This window comes from Saccoglossus kowalevskii, chromosome 1 (genome assembly GCF_978046115.1).
Source record: "Saccoglossus kowalevskii chromosome 1, keSacKowa6.1, whole genome shotgun sequence".
In the NCBI taxonomy this organism is placed as follows: domain Eukaryota; kingdom Metazoa; phylum Hemichordata; class Enteropneusta; family Harrimaniidae; genus Saccoglossus; species Saccoglossus kowalevskii.
The window spans coordinates 13129084-13147465 of record NC_140641.1 but is presented as its reverse complement, the minus strand read 5'-3'; the positions used below and the strand labels follow the sequence as shown (position 1 = coordinate 13147465).

Here is an 18382-nt window from a genome sequence, read left to right as displayed (position 1 = left end):
CGGGATGTAAGGCATCCAATGGGAACAGAAAGAGTTTAGTATTCATGAATATTTACATAACTGATATCCAGTCGTTGGCGGCGCTTTTCTCTTTACATAATAGGCAACAATACCATTAGCCACAGTCCGAATGACTGTATATTAGCACAACAGTCTTCACTGGTGCCGTTCCACGGACCACATCAAGGGTATGTAACTGAGCCGTGTCACATACATCGTATCGATAACTGCATCTCCTATGTAATCATTTGTAATTTGAACGAAACTCGACCGTTGAGTGACAACAAGCTTTTAATTTATATTCACGACTCTGCCGCGGGTGTGTCGTGTTTATTATAGAATATATAACCGCATATATACTGCTAATTTTACTATGAAAAGCTTGATCGCATCCATTATTGCGCTGTCTGAGTGGTCAAACTGAAATCGATGTAAACGTGTTGATTTCATCGTATTCTCTAAACGAAGATGGGACCAATGCGCAGTATTATTGGACCTGTGTGTATTACGTGTGCGTTACTAGCGAGTTTATTTCATCAGTATTCCTGCCAAATCGGTAAGTACAGCGACCACCGGTGTGTTACTATGACAATATCGCGTAGTACAATATAAAACAAACAGTCCACCGTTATTCTAGTATACTGCACAAAACATTACCCGCACCCGATTATTGGATGCTGTGTATGGTTGCTTGACGGAAAGTAATTGAGGGGCGCCATGGGTCGCTGCAGATAGAACATCATTTACACGGTTCTTTCTCTCACATGAGGGCGTTTCCCCACTCGCTATTGTAATTAATGTTGTCGGGTCACGTGGGTGATTCGTGAATAAACAACAACTGAACATATGCAGTACTGGTATGTGGTATATAAACTGATTTTCTCGTAGAATCATTTCTATCCAATGACTTTTGATTCACGGGAGAACAATATAAAAATACACTCGCAATGTTTATTCGCCAACGACATGAAGCCATTTTTCGTTTCAGAAAAGTATAATATTTTCCGCGGTAGTTTGCTCTATATTATGAGTACTGAACATTTCATTGAGTAGAGGACCATTGTATTTTTCGTCACTTGTTATTATTTTTCTTTTGATGTTATTTCCATGATTAGCACTTTGCGATTTGCAACTGTATGATACTCCAGTGGAGTGAATGGTTAAACGCATTCTTGTTCTGGTTCCGAGTTATATTAGCAATGTACCGTGACGTGAGACGGGCGCTCCCATGTATGCATTTTTACCTCCAGTTCAGATTTTGAAAGATAAAACAAAAAAAGTTACGCTTTGTTCTTCACATTGTATAAACAAAGCACGTCGGAGGCATTGTTATGTTACAAATATGAAGCTGTATTAATCACGTGACATATCAATGTTCAACTTTAGCTTTAATTATACACTATTGTAGTCACGCATAATTATAAAGGTGACTAATTGTTTTTTTATTTTAATTTTCCACTCTGTGTCAGTTACTGCATATATAAATATGACAATGTATAGTTGTTATTAAGAGAAGATTGGATATAGTAGAAGATTGGATATTTTGTCCAGTGAGCTCAGATTTCAAATAATCGCATCTGTTATTTGGCATTTAAAAGTCTGGCCTTAAAACACGAAGATTGATATATTTTCATTTCTTAATTGTATTGTCTGTACAATGAAATTACAAGAGAATCACGCTCGTGAAGTCTATAATTTTATTACGTTGCTGGCTTGCTTGGGTGTGTCTGGATTACCGCTGTTTTATTTATTGCAATCGACACTGTACAATGTGCTGTACGTTGTGTTGAAGTGTGGCATTCTTTATTGAGGGTATCGCGTCTGTGTGGGAGGGGTAACATTTGTGCTAGTGCACATTTTTTTTTAAATATATACTTGCCTCCCGGGGATACCAATATACTAACTTGCCTGTATTTCTCGTCCGTCTACAGCATCTTTGACTCTAGAACCCGATGGTGTGTATATTGTCCAGGCAGGAAGTGAAGTCACATTGAAATGTACGTCTGTCCGTCCTGAGAAGAATGTCACCGACCCGCCGACTTATCTGGCCATTCCATTCCATGGCGACCATGACCGGCCGTTGATATCGGCCGGTGGGCGAGTAGAAATGACAGAAGACATGGTGAAGTATTCAACTAAACGTATTTTATCAGATATCGATTCATCCAACGAGGGGTGGTATTCATGCCAGGCTTCCAAACACAGTGTCGGTTTAGTTGCAGAAACGGAACCAACTTATATATTAATTTATGATGGTATGTTACGTGATAATTCATATTTAAGATTGGTTAGTACAATAGTTTGAAAATAACCCATATATCTTTTTAAAAAATTGTGTAATATAAAATGCACGCGTAGTGATCTAATCCTGTCTCTTTGGAAGTAACTACAACACGATTATATTCCTGTGAATATGTGCAGCCAGAAATATAAAAAAAAACTATAAAAAAAACTTTTATAAAATAAAAATACGACATCTTTACATGCCGTGAACCATGGCCTGGATTAGTGTGAAAAATAAGCCACGTTTAGTGTCCAAAAACATTTGGGCAATGTGACGCGTTTGGGTAATATCTCATTGGCTGCAAACAGTTACAGACTTATTAAATATCAATCCGCGATCCTAGAAATAGTTCCAAAGTGACAATTTCAAAATAAATGTATAAAGCAACAGACATCATGTGACTTGTAACAAATTACCTTGATATTTGATATTGACAAGCAGCTGGTCATACATGTGCACGTGTAATAACTTTTCCTCAGTTTAATTGAATATTCAATACACCTTTATAATAGTCGTGCCCTCTAACGACGAGCCGCTTCTGTGACGTCAAAATGACGTAGATGGGTGTAAGCACCGGGTAAGCACTATATTTAGCCGTGTGGTCGTCCGTCATTTTGAATAAAGTATGACTTAGATTGTCGCCTATATACGCCACAGAAGCGACAAATCGACAAAGTGTAATCCTATCTCGTTTCTTTTGTACAGTTAACATAACCCAAATCACGGTGGAAAATATCACTCTTCTGAGCTGCGAACTGGAAGGTGTCGACGCTGAGGGCGATACAACTATCAGATGGACGCGAAACGGGACGAATCTCACCTCAATCGCGGAAATCGATGACGATGATACCGATTATATGATGTACAATGATACATTGGAACTGATAGACGTCAACGCAGTGGATTACGGGAATTACCAGTGTATCGTTACCTTTCAAGTTGGAGATGAAATGTACACAGGGACGGGGGATTTCCAACTTGAAACGATTCGAGGTGCGTACCCATAGCGTTTCAGTCGCACTGCACGTCGTCATGTAATTAATTTATGTAAATGGAAAATATAATAATTTGCTATGCTACGATGAGCATTTAAAGTGATTAAAAACAGTGAAAAACAATTTAAGATACGTGTTTTAAAGTTTGCTTATATGACATATATCTCTTTTAACATTGTGTTTTTTTTATTTAATTTTCAGACAGTGAAGATGACAACGAAGAAATATCTTTGGCAGGTAATATGCGTAAAATATTTGCATGCCGAATAATTTAGACGTTAAACAGCCGGTGAAAATTCGAATTCGCTTTTATCTCACCGCCGTCCCCAAGTGTGACGCAATCATGTCGCCAGTGTATATGAACGGAGTACACGTGCAATTGTCCAGCAATAACACTGTCGTTATGCATTTATATTCTCTATACAGAAACACCAGCATGCAGCGTGATGATTCTCTCTGCCAGTCTGTATATGACGATGATTGTGTGGTAACAGTCAAATTACTGAGTTTCACAGGTGTCATCTTGGTACGTATTGTGTTATCTTCCTTGGCGCATTTTAGTATCGCTAAATTATTATTATTATTATTATTATTATTATTATTATTATTTTGTTTTTTGATTCAGGACAAAAGACGTTTCTGTGATTGGTCCATGTACACAGATTTTATATATAAATGAAGCTGCACAGGCATTGTTTACACAATATATATTATACGATTTTAATAGCACTTGCATTGCCACTTCGTCTCACACAACTTTACATTGGTAACATTATTAGTATTTACTGCAATAACAATCACATGCCATCGGAATGGCAGTACTCAATTGGATGGGATACTTACTCAATAGAACCCACCGCATAAACAGATACGAACGAAAATGTTGTAGATTTCATAATTAGTTCGTGTCTCGAAAAAAACATATTTCGGGGACCATTTAAATTATTGTTCCATTTGTTATTTTTGATGGCATGGATTATCCAAGAAAATTAGGTTTAAAGCCCAGTGGCGGATCCAACAAAATGTATTGGGGGAGGGGGGGGGGGGAGTCCAAGCTTCGCTTAAGATATACGGAGCGTATATCGCAGAGAAGATATGCGTAATCCAGATGATATGAATCGTCATGCGTTGGGGGGGGGGGTGCCCCCCTGCTCCCCATCTAGATTTGTCACTGCGGTGGTCGTCGCGCAGCGCGTGTTCGAATTTCATGTAAATAAACAATAAATTTTACACGCGTTGTATACGTCGCTATGAGGCCCATATCAAACAGGACGCGGCGCGACGACTACCGCCCTTTAATTTTAATTCGGTCCTAACCTACTTAAATTAGGAGAGATACCAAATGGCCCGAAAATAGCATAGATAGGAGGTAAGTATAATCGAACGCTCTCACTTTGGACATCGAATAAACAGCGTAAATAAGAATCAATGTGATCAACGCATAGTGATGATGTATATTGCTGATCAGAGTACAGTTTTCGAGTCTTTCCATCATCTATTGTTTATATTATAGTTATTATAATAATAATAATTTCACAGCATAATTCAAAAGCTTGGTGCTGAAGTTTAAATTTGGGAATCAGGGAATGGACATTCATTTAGTTCCTTGTTGTTTTACGCAACCACTTGTTATTTAATGCGATCTAGTTTCTTTTTTAAATTTTTGATACGTTTTATTTATTGGATGGTTGTCACGTTCAAGGTTGAATCTCAGATCTCATTTACTTGTTACATTGCACATATATACATTAGTAGTTTATTATTGTTCAACAGTTTGGGGACAAGTCAGTTGTTCGCATGATTTCCACTGATATTGTCAGTGTGAACTGTGAAGGAAGGCATGCTATTTCATATCCCGGTTTCCAATATCCCGAACTTGTAGATAGTAGACAGCGCCACCTAGTGGCAGAGAACTTCAATAGTACTGGTATGTACTTTTCTCTCAAATTAGTTAATGGCGAACTACCAAATTGATTTTTTTTTGTATCCCACCACAAATTATTCTAAGGGTTGTAGTTTAAGTTTAGTTTTTATGAAAATTCGTTAGAAATTATTACAACAAAAATTATATCTTGTAATTTGCATATTAGATTATTTGAACACATCATGGGATTTCAGAAATGCATCATTACAGGTTTGAAATAAAGACTTTTAATTATCTCTGCCTTCTCTGCACATGTTTAATTCATCAATGAAATTGGTTTCATCAGAATTTTAGGGTATATATGGTTTAATATTTTCTTTGTAAAAAAAAAACGAACCGATTTCAATAAAACTTACATAAGATAAGTTTTTGATTCAAAGTTTGTTTTTCAATGTGAATTATTTAGATAGTTTATGTTGTGCTTCAGATATTATTAATTTTGTTATTTTTATTAAATTTAACTATGTTTATGACCCCCAAATATAAACAATTTTTAATTTAATTTATTGGAATAGATGCACAACTGATATATGTTTAGAGACTACTGAGCTTCAGTTTCTCTGGAAAAAAACATAATTTCTGTAGAATAAAATTATAATTTCATAAGACAAAACAATAATTTTGTAAAAAAAAAATATAACAAATCAATGTATGACAGGACATCTGTTTGCAAAATGAGCTTGTTGTTATAGCATCATCAACAGAAACAACAACATCCACTACTACCCCTCTATAAGGTAGACGCCTACTCATAATTTTGAGAAAGTTAGTCATAAATCGGATGGCAATGTTCATAAGCTTATTATGTAAAATCCTATGGCCACATGAAATAGCATTCTTTTGTGTGTTACAGTGACATATTTTGAGAATGTTGTCATAATATTTTTCAAAAATTGGTATTTTCAAAACTATTCCATTGAACAAAATGTTAAATTACATTTTTTTACACTTTTTAAAAGCAAGATTTTTGAAATAATTCAAAACAAGCAACCTTGCAGTCGGTAGATCTCCTCTGTAACCTTGCAGTCGGTAGATCTCCTCTGTAACCTTGCAGTCAGTAGATCCCCTCTGTAACCTTGCAGTCGGTAGAGCCCCTCTGTAACCTTGCAGTCAGTAGATCCCCTCTGTAACCTTGCAGTCAGTAGATCCCCTCTGTAACCTTGCAGTCGGTAGATCCCCTCTGTAACCTTGCAGTCGGTAGAGCCCCTCTGTAACCTTGCAGTCAGTAGATCCCCTCTGTAACCTTGCAGTCGGTAGATCTCCTCTGTAACCTTGCAGTCGGTAGATCTCCTCTGTAACCTTGCAGTCGGTAGATCTCCTCTGTAACCTTGCAGTCGGTAGATCCCCTCTGTAACCTTGCAGTCGGTAGATCTCCTCTGTAACCTTGCAGTCGGTAGATCCCCTCTGTAACCTTGCAGTCGGTAGATCTCCTCTGTAACCTTGCAGTCGGTAGATCTCCTCTGTAACCTTGCAGTCGGTAGATCCCCTCTGTAACCTTGCAGTCGGTAGATCTCCTCTGTAACCTTGCAGTCGGTAGATCCCCTCTGTAACCTTGCAGTCGGTAGATCCCCTCTGTAACCTTGCAGTCGGTAGATCTCCTCTGTAACCTTGCAGTCGGTAGATCTCCTCTGTAACCTTGCAGTCGGTAGATCCCCTCTGTAACCTTGCAGTCGGTAGATCCCCTCTGTGATTGACAAGTGAAGAGGGCAGTGGCAGTTACTAGGTGGATAAGAGAAGTGGCAATGGTCACTGGAAGGGCATATACCGTAAGAGGAAAGGTATTTGTGTATGGTAATGTGTGGGTACATATAATTGATAGACAATATGACAAAGCGACATGTGATCTTGATCTTTCCTAGAAAGATCTTGGCGAAGGGGTGACCTGCTGACCCTCAACACACACGCAATCAACATGTGACCTTGAGATGATCCTGATCCGGCCTTGAAGATTTTGGGGAGGTGTTTTAGTCCCTTTCGCCACTGTTTAATATCACCCCTATAAAAGCAGCAAACATATAAACATTGAAATGACCTTGACCTTAATTTGAGCATTTCTGAAAAACATTGGCCAATCCAGTTCATTTTCCAAGACAATGTGTGCTGAGAAGCCTAGCTTACAACTACTTTCTACAGACTCCATGCATGGCCCACATATGTAAAGTGAAAAAAAGTCCCCAAAAAATAATAAAAAAAAAATCTTCCACAGAAAGGGAGATATCATCACCAAATGAGCAAACTTGAGTGAGCACTAGTCCATCTGTCTACATTATGAATTTCAAAGCAATGTGGGCAGGCGGTTTCTGAGAAGAAGTCGAAAATGCACAAAAATTAGCAAAAAAAAAAAAATACACTCAAAATAGACACTCATTATGTCTGAATGTAATTCATGTTAAATTGCAAAGCAATCTGACAAGCGGTTGTGGAAAAAATAATTTTTAACCATAAATGACAAAAATATTCCCCAAAATAGAGGTTTACATGCGATTTCATGAAATAAACCAATCTGACAGAGGGGCATCCCAGGTAGGTGTGATATGAATAATGTAAGGCAATCCAGCTGACGGTTTTGGAGAAGAAGTCATTTGTATGAAAAAAGTTGACAGACAACGTACAATGACAGGTTGGTCAACCCATGAGCTCCTCTCGGTCATCTTCAATGAATTCTGGGTATTTGCATTTATAAATAGGATTAGGTATTTTAATATGGTTTATATGGTTTAGAATGTATGCATGTAATCTGGTATATTGTCTACTCAGATATGGAGCAAGTGAGACAGGGTTTACAATGTATGCATGTAATCTGGTATATTGTCTCCTCAGATATGGAGCAAGTGAGACAGGGTTTACAATGTATGCATGTAATCTGGTATATTGTCTACTCAGATATGGAGCAAGTGAGACAGGGTTTACAATGTATGAATGTAATCTGGTATATTGTCTTCTCAGATTTGGAGCAAGTGAGACAGGGTTTACAATGTATGAATGTAATCTGGTATATTGTCTACTCAGATATGGAGCAAGTGAGACAGGGTTTACAATGTATGAATGTAATCTGGTATATTGTCTACTCAGATATGGAGCAAGTGAGACAGGGTTTACAATGTATGAATGTAATCTGGTATATTGTCTACTCAGATATGGAGCAAGTGAGACAGGGTTTACAATGTATGAATGTAATCTGGTATATTGTCTACACAGATATGGAGCAAGTGAGACAGGGTTTACAATGTATGCATGTAATCTGGTATATTGTCTCCTCAGATATGGAGCAAGTGAGACGAGGTTTACAATGTGTACATGTAATCTGTTATATGTTCTGGTAACAAGATATGTAGACATTCAATACAACTCAGAAATACTCAAGCAAACACTATCAATCATGACAAACCTGGCATATTATATCAATATTGCACAATTTTATTTTGAATAAATCATCCTACATTTCATCTAATATCAATAACTTACAAATATTCATACAGATAGCAGCATCTACACAAAAATAACATTAATAACAGCTCTTTGCAAGTCCTTAGTATTGGTCTTACCACTACTCTTGTTCAGAAAATGACACAATATATACTAAAATTAGTTAAACTAATGTGAAATAATAAATTAAATGCAAATTATCAAAATTCCATGCATGATGTTTAAAACTGGGCCCAGGAACAGTTATATGTGACCAATATGAGTGCACTTTACCCACAATGCACCTCATTCAATATGACAATTACTGGCCATCAATCATACTTTAATCACATACATAAGTACAAAGTAAATTTAAAACCATCTTTATAAAAAAAAAAATATTCATGTCAAGTTGAGAATCTCATCTAAAGTTGGCAACACTGAAGAGTGAAATTAAACGGCAGTATAAATTACAAGGAAGAGAAACATTGTGAAGTTTTATTCTCTCAAATTGGTTGCATAGGAGCACTGACAATTTACAATAATTTTGATTTACTAGTAAAAAAAAAAATATGAACTGGATTGAAATCCAAGGCACTGGAATGACAGGAGATGCTTCACCTGTAATGAGCCACTAAAATGAGGTCAACCAGTTTTAACATCAGTCTAATATTCTATATTCTGCGACCGGAGAATATAACATAGCTGCCGAATTCACTTGACTGAGCCACTTGGTCTATTTCTCAGGGGAATCCCTGGGTCAACAAGACAGATTTGGAGATTTTATAGAAATAACCATCTAAACCATGTGCACACTAACTTTATTCAGTTGTAATCAAGCACGATAACAATTTACCAATACTTGTAATTACAAAGTGGAAGGAAATGGGAAAACAAAAGACTATCGTTTGAAGAAAGTTCTAGCTCTACCGAGTGAGTGAGATTAAATATGCACTTATTTTGCATATCGAAAAGTGTGCTCCAAGCTGAAAAAAACACTATATATACTATTTATATATATAGTAAAACGTTATTGATATGTTTTGATAAGTAAACAATTCCAAAATACATTGTTTGGAGAGTGGGGACAGGTAACCAAAATAAAAAAAACAAAAACAGCCACTTTTATTTTGTTTTGAAAATATCTGTAATCTTTGACATGGAACAACTGACATTGAACTCTGACCATGTTTTAAATATTATAAAATGTTCATGAATTTCTGTTGATGTACATTATCACAAAAATACATCTTGTTCAAGATTCAATTCGTTCATTATAAAAAAAAAATAACTAACAATGACTGAAAGTTGGAGAACAAACAAAAATAAGGAGATCTAAAAAGCATTAAAAAGAGCTATATACTATGTCTTAAAAAAATGCTAACATAGAGGGCGCTAAATACAGACTAGTCTGTCTAGGTTGTAGGTGCTTTTTCGCAGACAATCTACACTGTAAACAACATTAACGAATAATAATAGACACTTGATTATGATGGACTAAATGACCGACATAATTCACTGCAAAAATGAGAAAAAACCATGAAGAATAAATTTCAATTAATTATACAAATCATTTATACAAACAATTCAATGTGTTTTTAATCAATATACAAATTCTATTCAATTTTTGCAATAACAATAAACAATGAAAGAAGGATTGGCAACAAGCAAGCAGCCATGCACAGAATTAGGTGTTAACAAGTGAGAAAGCACCAACAAAATATCCCACACTCGTCAATTCACCATCAGAAATCTACAAATTATGGGAATATTAAACAGAATAAAGTATTTTTTTTAAATAACATAATTAGCCAAAAGAAAAAGATCTGTTTTGGTCCAAAGTTCCTTAAAAAATGATACTGTAAAATGACTAATTTTCACTGGGTTTAAATTTCACTGATTTACCATTTCAGGAATATTCAGTGGGTTTTAAATTCACGGTTTTATCATTTAGACAATGTGTTCTATGCTAAATTTTACATATTCACTGGGTTTTAATTTAGTGCATTTTCCAGACAGCGAAATAAGCTAAATTAAAACCCAGTGAATAATTAACCCTTTTACAGTACCATGATTTTTTTCTTTTTATTCATGAAACATCAAAAAAGTTGATCTGTGCATGCATGAACAAGATATGGCACCATAAACGACAGCTACATTCTTCCCCGAGCACGTCATTTATAACTGACGTGCATGATAACCAGAAACAGATCTATTTTATTTGGCCTTATGTACAATTCTTATCCATCACCAAAGGAATATGGAGATGTCTACTATGACATGTTGTTAAGTTAATTGGCACTTATGAAATTTTTAAACTGTCAGAAAGAATAACAAAGAAGAAACACCAACACAACATTGTTGCAAAAATATTTTCGTTGCAACAAAACTGATGGTATTTTTAGAGTGGGAAATTAGGGACACTCACTGGTGCATTGTCTATACTCATGGAGCAGCAGTAGCGCTGGAAAATAAAGATTTACAGCAATTATTGAGTTATCAAATACTATGAAGGAACAACCTGGAATATTTTGAGAAAGTTTTTCAACTTATCAATAGATGTCTGTGTTTTCTTGCTGTTATCGAGGAGTTCTCCTTTCGACTTCATCTCGTGCTGCAAAATTAATCAAAAATAAATCAATTAGAAATTTATCCCAATCACCAAATTAGCAGATGCCTTTTATTGAAGGTCAGATAACAGACTAGGCACATTGTGTATTGAAAGAAAACAAAAAGCACCATAGTTTGAGGGCAGTTTCACAAAATTAACACTTTTAAGAAATCTTGTCACAGCTCCTCACATGTTCAAGTAAGTGAAGCTGTGATCAATTTATTCATTCATCTTGGTAGTATTGATACCATAAATACACAAATAAAATGTACATGGCGTTTCTAATACTAGCACACATTATAATTGAATTTAATAGAAAATTGTACACATATTGTAAATACTGTGTGGGATCCCTAATATCAAACATGACACGGTGGAGTATCTTGGAATCATTCTATCAGCTTGGTCATGATATACATGAAGTAATAATACTGAGAAACGAGCTATATGCCATTTTAATATATAGTCAAGAAACAAACTTTGAACTACAACTCGGTACTCACCATAATTTTTTCCTTGAGCTGCTGTGCTTTTGTTTCAAGCTGACCACGTTCTGATGCAAGCTCAGATTGTCTTTTCATCAGTTTCTTCTTCTCCTCCTCCCTAGCGGCTTTATGAGCAATATACGAATGAACAATAGCCAAAGTACCAGGCCACTGACCATCATTACCAGCCTGCTATGCGAATAAACATATCATAATGTCAGCTGTTGCACGTAGCAGTTACATATTTCATATCTGATAGACATAGTTGAGATACAAAGCTTACAGTGCTAATAAAGACCTGACTTACTTACTACTATATGTTACTGAGGAACGTAACAAGTTATTAAGCAGAATAACAAATACACGTTAAGGGCATGTCAATAATATTAAGTAGGAGATTCCAACATAATTCGTGAAGTACAAGCAAAACGATGCAATATGTGCAGGGTATCAAACAAGCAGATGAGTCAAACGTGTGATGACATGCACTCCATGCCAAGGTAAACAGGAAAGTTAGTACAGTACAACCTGTCTAAACCACACCCCATTTTTCCCGCAGTTCCTTCTCGAAGAATTAGCTTATACAACCGGGAAACCTGTTTGTTTATGTTTGTCCCTCTAAGTCTTCGGTTTAGACAGGTGTCACACTAATTGGAATTTGTTTGCTACTACACTGTGGTCCAGTCAATTACAGCAAATAGTATGTGGGGTGTCAAAACACTTCTATAGTAAGCAATGCAGCTTCTCAGAGGAATGGAATCTCACAAATTGTGTACGTGTGCATATATATGTACATTGCTAAAAAAAACTTCACTGTCAATATAGAATAATAGAGAGGTCTGCAGAGAAGTATTGTGTTTTAGCTGATGAAATATGGCAAGTTTGTTATCTGTTTTGAGTTTGATATCAATACTTTCTCTGTTAAACGTTGCTCATGATACAATGTGCAAGTTGAAAATGTTACACAAGTCGCACAAATAACAAGTAATTTAACAAGATGGTAGGCTGATTGGTGATCCACTCTGCTAAAAAAAAAGGCATTTATTGGGTGTTGCCATGGTAATGGTAGGACAGACTAAAAAACTTAAGGCACACACTCAAGCAAAATGGATTGAGATATGTCCTGGGTTTTGACTCAAAGATCTGTATGATGATTTTTTGTGAAACTAAAATTCAGCTTTTCAGGCCACAGTCATTGTTACAGTAGGACAGAACTAATTTTTTACAAATTTGTCCACCTTTCTAAAGCGCGACTGTGACCGGCCTGTCAAGTTTGATCAATATTGTCCCAGCCTAGCAAAGCAGAGCAGATCGCCAACAGGATAACCAATGTTCTTAATTTTAACATATTTTCTATGTTAGAAGTGCACATAAAACCAATATTGCTTTTATTGTAAACTGGATTATTAAAATACTGTAAAGGCATTAATTTCACAATTTTGATGATATTCACTGATTATTAAAATTCACAGATTTTGAAATGAAACTATGAATTCTACTGTAATAATGAATATTCACACACATTTAATTTAGCTGATTTTTACTTTTATCAGCGAAATTAAAACCCAATGAATAATTTATACTTTTACAGTACATTGACGAGATATATGTCTTTTTCGTAGGCTATTTTCCAATGTAGTGGCAAGAAATTGAATTACTATTGGAAAAGAAAGTGATGTTAAAGTCAAATTTCAATGACATTCTGTAATTTTGGCTCATTCACGGTGAAATAACAAAGCAGAATATTTCTATAAAAGAATCAAACAAAGCTATGATAGTGATGTGAAAACAACAATGGACAATTAATGTAAAGATCAGATAAGCTCAGACATCAGACAGGTTATATGCAAGTATATTCGGGCATAATGTTATTTAGTCTGTCCTATATTTTGTCATTTTTAGGTAAACATTTACTGAAAAATATTTTCAGGTAAAAGTGCATGATAGTTGAAATTTATTTTCACCGAATACACTGTTTTAATGTGCTACATTAAAGTTTTTTTCCCCACACAGTTTCCTTGGGTTTAACGCACATTTTTTGCATTTTACTTTAACTGATGTTCCCCTGCAGCGAAAAATAAAGTACAGTAATCCACAGTATTGAGTGAAATGCAAAAATGCAATGCTAGTCCTAGTGGCTGTGACAGGGTTATTAGCAAGATATCTGCTGTTAAAGACCAAACAATAAGTGAGATAACTGTTTTGATCTTCTAAATTCAAGGTCAAATAATAATCTCTGGTGGAAAATGCTTCACGACTTCATGGTGTAAGTTGGAAAGATGGAAAACCTAGCTTCAGGAAAGTAGGGTATTACAGAAACGTACGAATAAGACAATATTAATGTTGCATCAGATCATTCAGAGTTAGCAAACAAAATGTGAATGTTTAGTAAATACTCTCCACAATTGGTGCATGAACACCATCAAAATTTCACACAATTCTCAAGAACTTAATATGTCACACAGTGAATGTTGCATTGTATGATCAGTATTTTAAACAATTTTCATCACAGATTTCACAATTCAGCATCAATATGAAATAAGTGAGCAACACCCCGACCGGCTGCATGTACACGGACATGATATGAACTGGGAAGGGAGGGGTGGTGCTCCCCCAAATGATATAAACAGTCTGATGTCATGAAGCGTTTGCATCTGGTTTTGGGAATCGGTGACAAACATACATACATTAGAAATAAAACAGGATTGAAGTGCTGAAAATGGGTGAGAGAGTGAAGAAAATGAAAGAGAAACTAAACAAAAACAAACAAAAAAACTAGCAATACCTGGCATTGGGGACAAATCCATATGCCAGCAGGTATAAAGCTTAAGGGGGGATCTAAACAGCCAAGGTGGTATACTAGGCTGCAGGTATCACACATCAGTAATTCACCACTTTGTTTACAAACAGCACAGATATCATCATGTCCCTAGTAAAAGGCAAGGTACAAATGTCAATAAAAGAAAATCAAACCAGGAAAAACAAAGTTTTCTTTTTCAAATCATGCAAAACAAAAAACTACACATGCATTGAAAAAAGGAAGTGAAACCAAAGTGATACAAAGAAAGGTGGGTAGGGTTAGGAATAAGAAAAGAATGATCAATGAAACTGAGCAAGTTGTTTATCCATCACCTCCTTAGACTTTGTGAAATCTACTAGCATTATAAATATATGTTACTACTTTGAGGCAAGAACCTGCATTTTAATGGTCAAGTACAACTGCATTGTTGCCAGTCAATAAATAATGCTACCCTTAATTTTGAATATTGACAACAAAGGCAGCCAGACAAGGGTTACAAGAAATCAAATTCAGACATTCCCAACGAGTATTCACAAGTGTCCAAGATATAATGTTTGTACTTTATACATGGGAATCACAAACAACCTTTGTTGATTTTGGCTCAATGTATCGCCTGCTGCTATTTTCCCCATTCATTTTGGCTATCCATGGAGGTTTTCAGCAGACAATGTGTTGTGAATTATAAAGCAACACAGCTCAGATTTGCTGCCAAGTAGAAGCCAGTTCTCCTCAGTTGAAACTGTGACGCATGTAATGTAGCTTAATAAAAAATACCCGGATTACCATGGACCAATGGCAAACAATGTGCAATCTATTAAACCACTCACCATAAAGTTCCAAATAACAACAGTAATAAATCATTGAAACATTAGAGCAATTCAGACAGGAAACGTTTGAAATTTCAACCTATGCTCAGTTACCAGCAAAACGTAGGCTTACTCTGGGAAACAACTGTCAAAATTTTCAACGTGGAACTCTATGGTAAATTGCCAAGATAAAGACATTGACCACCAACTTGCAACAATGCAGGTTCTTCCTTTGTTATAATATAATATAATATAATAATAATTACAATAATGTTTGCTTCAATGTTACTATATATTTGAGATTATCAGATTATTACTAAATATTGGTTAGATTTTGATTAAGCAAGTGAACACAATTGGCAAAACTAGAACACATATCAGTTCCATCTGCTGAATTGTTAAGCCTAGCATGCATATAACCAAGTTATGATAAGCAGCAATGCAATAGAATTTTACCGATGAGCTCATGCATTTTCCCCTTTGCTGTAAATGTAAAAAAGAAGAGGTAGATGTGCTTTATTAAACTCTGCATACACATCAAATGAAGCTTATTATACACCACTTTTGATAGCAACTATGAGTGATAGAATAACCCTCCACATACTCAACATGTATTAAATAGAATATGATACACTTATGTTCAGAAACACTCAATAATGTCCCATTGGACACACTCTTTTAATTGGTGATTCAGAATGCCACTTTGAGAGTTTGAAATAACAAGCACCATTTTAAAGCCCAGATTGCAGTCAAATGGAGATTTATCATATGTCCAACTGTACGCCACAAACTTCTCTCGCATGTGGTTACACAATTACGCACTACTGAATGTAAATTGTTCATACATACATATCCAAAAACGAGAAGCTGAATGCTTGAGTTATATTTGGTACATGCAAACTGCACATAGAGAGGAAGGCAACAGACGCCCCCCCCCCCCCAGAGCCTGACCTCTTCTCCTTACAGATGAAATGATTATGCTACTTTTTCACATCTTGCAGAATATCAAATGAAAATGCGATAAACAAATTTTTCTCCTTTCAGATCATCACTAGAAATAGAAATTGTCACAAGATTTACCTATTGATAACAGCAACAATTTACAAACTGAAACCGACAAGTGAGGTATGTCTGTGGCGTACAGTGGCAAACTTCAGGATGTTGTACATCTCAAGGATTAGAATGCAGAATGACTTAAAAGTTTGATTACTTACATCATTCATGTGTGACCTTTTAAAATTTCCATTGTAATGGAGAATTGAGTTTTCTTCGTCTTCAGGTGAACTTGGTCGACTACCGTCAGAGAACTTTGGTGGACGACCTATAGATATTAGACAAAACAACCTTTATTAGACAATCAGTTTACATAGCTGGTCGGGGCAAACATATTTTAGAATAGAAAACTTTAGAAATATTTTAACTAGATAAGTCAAGGTGCGCCGCTACATTTCATGTGTGAAGGAAGTTCTGAATGCATTTTAACTATGTTCATAATGTTAGATTCGTTGTCCAACGATGAAATACCAAACAATATTACCACTAAATCAAAGTGTACATACAATAGACCAGTTCGAGTTTCTCAAAGTTTCCTGGTTGCCAAGCAACCATGTGCGCGAAGAGGGAAGAAGGGATCGAATCAACATGGATTCATTTCCAGTCAGCAGGAATATGCAGTTTTAGAGAGTTAATTTATTAAAGGGTGGCAGTCATTGTGCCGCGTCCTGTTAGCTATGGCACTCATAGCGACGTATACAACAGATGTAAAATACATTGTTCATTTACATAAAATTCGAACACGCGCTGCACGACGACCACCGCACACCACTCAAAATGAATAAAGACAAACTATTATTTATATCATCACGATGTTTGTACAAGCTTTTGTCAAATTTTTCTGGGAAACCACATACAAACATGTATATTAAACTTGGTGAAAACTGGTGCAACTTGAGGCAACCATGGAACACGCCCCAGAACTTAAACTTGTCTATTGCATTTATCAGCAATCTGTGGATTGCAACCAAATTTTTTTTCTAGTTTCTGATAAATTGAAATTATATTTGCCATATTGCCTTGTGAAGCCGCTATAATTAGATGATAAATATTCACCTCGTCGTTTCTTTTCATTCGTTGGGTGTGCACTCAGGTAGGATCCAACATGCCTCTTGCGCTGCAATTAACAAAACCTGAGCATTAGTAAACAGAATTATTGTATAAAGCTAATTCCAATGACAGTAATCATATGACAAACCAGTTAACATCAATAATCTATATCTTAAATTATTCATTTCTCTAATAAAAAACTTGTGCATATTTTGGATATTTTTTCACAATAAAAATCTAATAAAAGCAGTTGACTAGACAGTGATAACAATTTCTCAAGCTTTGGTAAACTATTCCACTTACATCGGGCTCGTACTGACTGTAATTGCTAAACTGAGGGTTGGCAGTGCTTCTTCGCTTTCTCTCGGTTCTTCGACTATGGATTTCTGCTAATGTCTGAGGTGTAATCAGCCCTAGAGACGCCATAAATTCAACTTTCTGGAATAAAAGAGAACAAAAAAATAAAATTTCAATCAAGATCCAAATTATTGAAGTATTTCTTATCTTGTCAAAACATACAGCTAAGTAGCAAACAGTGCATTGTACTGGAATTAGAGAAATAAACAAGATAAAAATATATAGTGTGAACTGACCTTTCCTTCCCCAGGCTTCATGTGTGACTTTGATACAATATTTTCTGCTTTGGACATATCTACTAGTGGATTGGCTCGCGAGTACATTCCTTTGTCTGGTGTGGATGGTCGTCGTTCAACTGAACTATGATATGTTGATCGCTAAAAATAAACAACTCAGTCAGTAAGAGTAACTGTATCCAAAATTTATAAACTATATGGAAATAAAGAATAACAGTACCGTTTTACCCCGGGCACGCGCCCAGGGACCTGAACATACAAAATCGGGAAAAATTGGGGGTGGGTGCTTACCCGAGGACCACCCCAAAAAAGATTTTAAAAAGTTGTTTTTGTGATCGTATGATAAGGTCTAATAAAAGAATGCTTTCGTACACTT

At 35.8% G+C, this 18382-nt stretch overlaps 2 protein-coding genes across 5 annotated transcripts in view; one reads left to right on the top strand and one right to left on the bottom strand.

Annotated features, from left to right (window-relative positions):
• Window positions 1-111: 111 nt before the first annotated feature.
• On the top strand, window positions 112-5582 carry LOC100367123 (uncharacterized). The gene is made up of 6 exons (XM_006817885.3): window positions 112-556; window positions 1932-2255; window positions 2990-3277; window positions 3481-3516; window positions 3706-3805; window positions 3905-5582. The coding sequence occupies exons 1-5, from the start codon at window positions 469-471 to the stop codon at window positions 3768-3770; spliced, it is 801 nt and encodes a 266-aa protein (XP_006817948.1). The 5' UTR covers window positions 112-468; the 3' UTR covers window positions 3771-3805; window positions 3905-5582.
• Window positions 5583-8597: 3015 nt separating this feature from the next.
• Window positions 8598-18382, bottom strand: part of LOC100378169 (PHD finger protein 21A-like) — a 37173-nt gene continuing 27388 nt past the window's right edge. The window contains exons 6-12 of one of the 4 annotated variants that reach the window (XM_085498989.1): window positions 18007-18147; window positions 17717-17851; window positions 17420-17480; window positions 16525-16631; window positions 14490-14633; window positions 11723-11896; window positions 8598-11222 (exon numbers count right to left, since the gene is read on the bottom strand). In XM_085498989.1, coding sequence (XP_085355115.1) covers window positions 11115-11222; window positions 11723-11896; window positions 14490-14633; window positions 16525-16631; window positions 17420-17480; window positions 17717-17851; window positions 18007-18147 — 870 coding nt within the window. In that variant the 3' untranslated portion in view covers window positions 8598-11114. The remainder of the gene's footprint in view (window positions 11223-11722; window positions 11897-14489; window positions 14634-16524; window positions 16632-17419; window positions 17481-17716; window positions 17852-18006; window positions 18148-18382) is intronic. The other 3 variants (XM_085498992.1, XM_085498996.1, XM_085499001.1) reach the window with 3 other exon arrangements.

Excerpts from the sequence above, each read along its gene's own strand:
- LOC100367123 (XM_006817885.3), top strand. The coding sequence starts at position 469 with ATGGGACCAATGCGCAGTATTATTGGACCTGTGTGTATTACGTGTGCG. Across the intron at positions 557-1,931 it reads TCAGTATTCCTGCCAAATCG|CATCTTTGACTCTAGAACCC; the intron begins GTAAGTACAGCG and ends GTCCGTCTACAG. Across the intron at positions 3,517-3,705 it reads CGAAGAAATATCTTTGGCAG|AAACACCAGCATGCAGCGTG; the intron begins GTAATATGCGTA and ends TTCTCTATACAG.